The 6,208-nt window shown below is 39.8% G+C and overlaps 1 protein-coding gene across 1 annotated transcript; it reads left to right on the forward strand.

Annotated features, from left to right (window-relative positions):
* Positions 1-891: 891 nt before the first annotated feature.
* kcnk15 (potassium channel, subfamily K, member 15) lies at positions 892-2,661 on the forward strand. Its single transcript, XM_049017265.1, has 2 exons — positions 892-1,221; positions 1,703-2,661. The coding sequence occupies exons 1-2, from the start codon at positions 939-941 to the stop codon at positions 2,620-2,622; spliced, it is 1,203 nt and encodes a 400-aa protein (XP_048873222.1). The 5' UTR covers positions 892-938; the 3' UTR covers positions 2,623-2,661.
* Positions 2,662-6,208: the final 3,547 nt, after the last annotated feature.

Below are 6,208 nucleotides of genomic sequence, written 5' to 3' on the forward strand. Positions count from 1 at the left end.
AGGTGTCACATCCTTGGTGTAAACATATATGCTATATGTTATTTACTAAAAGTTCCACAGTAAATGGGAACCGCTGGATTTAAAACCTAAAAGATGAAATGTCTGTTGCTGATTCGGCTCTCCGGGGCAGATGGCGATGGTTACACAATTCACGATAGTATGAACTGCCTTCTGGAAGCCTGCAGATAAGACAAGTGGCCAGCAGATTTCTCATGTCTGTATTAGCAGCTATAAAAAATGGCTTTGTATTTACTTATCTACCTATTATGGAACGCTGGAGCTTCTAAATCGCACTCTCAAAAGGTGATGTTTTGGTGGTCTGCAGGCTTGCTTTCTTTTCTTGTACTAATAAAGTAATGTTAAAGAATTTTAGTTATAAATCATTCGGTGCTTACCTGGAACTTCACTACTGGGTGTGAGTAACGTGTACCGCTAATTAATGAAACGTCGAAAGCTTGACATTTACATTTTATCAATGAAAAATTAGCGAAAAAGCCTACAAATAAACCGCATAAAGGCCTGCTTCCATCGTTAGGGTTCACGATGATTTAATGATATGCACAAATGTACATGTGTTTGTATGTATAGACCTATCTGATTAAAAATACCTCAAAGCTTATTATTACATAATATAATATAAACATATTATATCATCCGAATAATGAACTACATAAAACATAAATTCGTTTACTTTAGTGTATTTCATTTGTAACCCCGCATATATTAAAAGCTATGTGTCCTTTTATTTATTTTAAACATTTGTATATGAAAGTGGCATTTTTTAGATTCGACCCATCTCCATTTATCTTCTCAAGTTTCAGCTGAATTCCCAGCCTGTCTCAGTTTTACAGTTCCACACGTCGCTGATGCAGCAAAATTGCGCCACCTGTTTCTGCCCAACTCCTCTCCAGTCCCGTTCCAGTCCGCCTTATGCTGCGATGAAGAAGCAGAACGTCCGCACCGTTTCTCTGATCCTCTGCATGTTCTCCTACCTTCTGGTGGGCGCCGCTGTCTTCGATGCGCTGGAATCCGAATCCGAGAGCTCCATGAAAAAAATCCTGGAACAGAAGCGCAACGAGATGAGGAAAAAATATCGATTTTCTGAGGTCGACTACAAAGAAATAGAGCGGGTAGTCCTACAAGCGGAACCGCATCGGGCCGGCAGGCAGTGGAAATTCGCGGGATCGTTTTATTTTGCTATAACCGTCATTACCACAATAGGTAAGTTTCGCTTTTTACTTTTGGTTCTTCTGAAGGGACTTCTCGTTAGATATTTGAGTATTTGAATTAAAACGGTGCAATTTACTGCATTATTTTTTTTTATCAACAAAGCCATGCTTTTCGAATAATATAATTAATTAAAAGCAGTCCTATAGAAATTTCGAATACCAGTACAATTTAATACTTGATTATTACATGAAAAATGTATCCTGCATACACGTGCCTAAAAATTAAGTGATGTGTAGATCAACAGGTTAGGGCTGTGTCACCCTTTCCAGAAGGTTGTTGGTTTAAATCCTCTGGCTGCCTGAGCATTCATAGCACCATTGGGCCCTTGAGGAAAGCCCTTAACCCCAATTGCTCCACAGATGCAGGCTGATCCTACTCTCAGATCTTCATTTGTACGTCGCACTGGACAAAAGTGCTAATTAAATAGATGCTCATCAGTCACCCCAACATTGCTGGTTGTGTGCCTCTGCAGGTTATGGACACTCGGCTCCTGGAACGGATGCAGGAAAATTGTTCTGTATGTTCTATGCAGTCTTAGGCATACCCTTGACACTTGTGATGTTCCAGAGTCTTGGTGAGAGAATGAACACTTTCGTACGTTTCCTGCTAAAGAAAGTTAAGGAGTGCCTGCGCATGAGGAAGACCGAGGTCTCCATGGAAAACATGGTCTTGGTGGGCTTCTTGTCCTGCATTGGAACCTTGTGCATCGGAGCTGCCGCCTTTTCCCACTTTGAAGGGTGGACGTTCTTCCATGCGTATTACTTCTGCTTCATCACACTCACCACCATTGGTTTTGGAGACTTAGTGGCCCTTCAGAAGAAGGAGGACCTCCAAGAGAAGACTTCATATGTGACCTTCAGCTTCATGTACATTCTGGTTGGGCTGACAGTCATCGGGGCTTTCCTAAACCTTGTGGTCTTGCGCTTCCTCACCATGAACACGGAGGATGAGAGGCGCGATGCAGAGGAGCGGGCATCCCTGAGGAGACAGAGGGATATGATCACTCTGACCATGGGGGAGGATGGTCATAGCCGGAGCTCCCTCTTTCTGCCAATGGAGGAGGGCACCAGCCACACCAACTTGATCCCACCAATGGCCGAGGAGCAGGAGGGCGCCCTAGAGCCACGCCCCTCCAAGCCCGAGTCCCGTATGAGGTCACTCTTCTCCTGCATGTGCTACCAATTGGCTTCCTGTGGCAGCCCCCCTCCTGTGCACCACAACCATATGGGCTGCCATACCAACTCTGTCTACTACAACTCCATCTCCTACAGTATTGAGGGAGGTCTTTGCAGCACGAAAGACAGCATTGCTCTGTCTTCCGCAGTAAGCACCATGAATCCTGGACTCGTACATTTCAGGGACTTTCCTTTTGCACGAAGGAAGTCAATTTAATTTGTTCACATATAGTCCAAGAAAACACAATTGTACAAATCGGATACTGTATTTTTCTACGTAACAGCAATGTTTGCTCAGAGAACATTATATACAGAATTATGTAGCATTATTTATACAAGTTTCCAATGATTGACAACAGTACAGTTATCGGCAACAACCAATGCTATTTTGCTGCAGAAAGGCATTGTCAAAGTTCTTGTAAATGTCAATGAAATTGTATTATTATCATTATTATTAATAATAGCTCACTTGGTTGCTCCTTTGATCACGTGGTGAACTACTGCTTGTTTTGTAGCACAGTCACATGAGAGATTAAGCTAATTTTATATTATTATAATAAGCTGAAATTATCTTGCCTACTGGCACAAAGTATGGGTTTTCTGTTTTAAATGAAGCAAAGAATATAAACTCTTGAGTGTGATCATGTAAACTGCATAATATTCCACAGTCTTGGCAGAATTTTTGCTTCAGTCAAAGTTCAATTGATGGATGATATACAAGTTATTATTTCTGAATCTTCCTTTTGTACCATATTGCTATAGTGATTAATTTAGCCTCAGACACTGACATGTAGCAGACGGCTTTTGGTGCAGGGCTGCCGCTACAGATTTCGGGCCCCATGAAAGCATATCATTTTGGTCCCCCAACCAACATTAATACAATTTTGTTCACAATTTTTTTAGGGCTCCTGTCACTCAGGAACCCTGGAATCATCATTTGCAATGCCTCTGTTTGAGTGTGAAAACATTATTTATTTGGGAGTAAACCAAAAAACTGCCATTCACTATAATCATTTCTGCTGTTTTTACCTTGTGTATTTTATACCTAAGTGTAAACTACCAAGTGTAAACTACCGAGTGTAAACAGCACTGTTGGTAGAGTAATAATATATACTGGCAATAACATTTCAAAGCTTGCATATTTAAATGTTATGTGAGAATCAAGGTCTGTAAGACAGGTGACACTGCAGTTCTGTGTCCATAATGTGTAACTTTCAAGGATATATCCACTGTGTCTGGAGATACGTTGCAATAAAATAACTCATTATCAGTCTGAGTTGCCCAGCTCTGGTTCTTGTGGGCTTGGAGCTTTTACAAAATGCAGTTTATTGAGCACTTTACTGACGGCTATGACAAAGGTCATGGGTCTTTCCATACGGATAGTTACTTAAATAAGGCAACAGAGACTGTAAAATACACATTATCCAGCGGGCATCAAAGACTGGGATGTGCAGTACTGGTATGAAGTGTATAGAAGCAATTCACAGTAAGTCTAAAACGTAAAACAGATTATATGTACAAATTTTTTTTATGTTAGCAGCTTCATCTAGTTGTATGGTAAGGAATACAGTATCACTGGCAGCTTTATCTCCTGTCTGTACTTTTTAATTAAACAAAATCTTGCATCACTAACTCTGCAGCCCATTAAACCATAGTTCATTCAAAATATAAAGAACAACTTCTTACATTTTACATTTACGTTTTTTGGTGCATGCTAGGAATGAGATCATATTTTTTATCCATGCTTTTATAATGTACCCTAAAAAGACAGACTGTATTTCAGCAACTGTATCATTTAAAAGTTCTTTCTACACATTCCAGATGTCTTAATTCACGAAGCCTCTTTTTGCCATTATTTAGATTCATTCTGTTTCTTTAAAAATAACAGCAATAATTTGTATTTGTTTTATCTTTGAGAGTCATTTTCAGCTCAGTTAATTGATTAAAAGCTTAAGAGTTGTCACAAGAATTCTCATTCTTCATTTAAAAGTTTCAGTTAGGTATAGAGAACATTCTGGACCAATAAAACACGTTTACATTCATGTTTACATTTGCGCCGAGAACCTTGAAGGTCACTGCTTCCTTATATATATAAGTTATAATACGCAGTAAGCAATACAATTAGGCAGAATGTCGTGAAGTTCTGAAACTTAGTTATAGATCGGAAATATGATTCCTTCGGCTTTTGCACGGGATACCACTACAAACACGATGAAAACGGCACATAGACCTGTGTGCTTTGGCATGTATAAATTGTTGTTGTATATTTACACAGTGAATGATTTGTCCTTATCTTTCAACGCGAACCATTTTTATCGTATATGTAAAATGGTTGTAACTGTGCAGCCCAAAAATACAACACTAGTAAATAATACTTTGTAATGTAGCATTTTCATTTTGTAGCCCTTATCTTTTGCTGTTGTTTTTTTTTTTTAGTGAACTGAAATGCGTGACCCTTAAATCATTATAGGTAATTTCAGTTTGTATTAAAAGTTGACGCACATTTTCAGAAGGCGGAAGGGAGGGGGCAGGTATTTTCCGTAAGTTGCTTAAATCAGCCGAGATCAGATGCCTCACCTTGGATAAGTTAATGCCGGTGAAACTCAACCGGGATAAGTCCGTTTTTCAAACGCAGCTATGTAGTAGATTAGTCTAGCTGGATCCAGGGACAGATTATGGGTTGTGTGGGCCCCTGGGTCAAAACGTTCGCGAGGGCCCCCCCTCCCCCCACCACCACCACCACCACCACCACCACCACCACCACCTTAGCAAGGGCCCTTAGCAGCCAAACGCCCTCCCTATAGGGTCAGGGGCCCTTGTAGGCAGAGGATCAAAGAATGTAGGCCCTCTAAAATAGACAAACGAAAATACATTGTTGATAAGCGTTGCAAATTGTTTTGGGCTAGGGGCCCCACGGGCCCCCTGCACCCCAAGGGCCCCTGGGCAGCGGCCCCGCTGGCCCGGTCTGTAATCTGTCCCTGGCTGGATCCATTCATTCGAGATGATTGCTGCTTGAAAAGCCCATATATATCGAGTCTAGAAACCTTGATCGGTAAATCTCTCATTTGCTTCCACAAAACGTCAAAAAACAGGGCGCAATTTTTCACGCATTCCGAGCAGGACCTTTTATTCGAGGGGCATGATGAATTCAAAGGTTTAATATGTACTAAAGGAAACACATCAAAAGCAACCCAAACCAGAAAAATCGGCTGGCAAAAACTGTCTGACAAATTAAATGTGTAAGTAGTTTTTAGTTATTGTATTTATCACTTGAATGTAGTATTACGTTTCCAGTGTTTCTTTATTATTTTGTCATAATTACAAATCAAATTCAAGCACAGTCATGCAGGACATGTCGTGGACTCAATCATAGTGGACAGTGCAACCATAGAGAGTTCCATGTCATATCACTCAAATAGTACAGTACATGTTTGTAAACATACTGATTAGTTATAGTTTTTTTATTTATTTATTTATTTTTATTTTTTACTTTGTACAGAGTATGAGTATTTATGAGTGTTTATATAGTTATAATACAAAGTATTACTCATAGTTATTTGCACTATTATTTCTATGACTATTACTTCTGTTCCCTTTAAACTCTTTACCTTACCTTTATTGCTATTGTTGCACTGAGCATGTAAAGGACAAAAGAATTTCCCTCGGGATAAATAAAGTTTTTTTCTTATCTTATTTCTTATCTTACTGATAAGTATCTTTCTCCGCAGGGAGTTCAACTGCAAACTTTCAGACCTTTTCCACGTCCAGAACCATCCATGTTCCAACCACTGATGCAATACAGT

This window comes from Brienomyrus brachyistius, chromosome 6, assembly GCF_023856365.1.
Source record: "Brienomyrus brachyistius isolate T26 chromosome 6, BBRACH_0.4, whole genome shotgun sequence".
NCBI lineage: Eukaryota > Metazoa > Chordata > Actinopteri > Osteoglossiformes > Mormyridae > Brienomyrus > Brienomyrus brachyistius.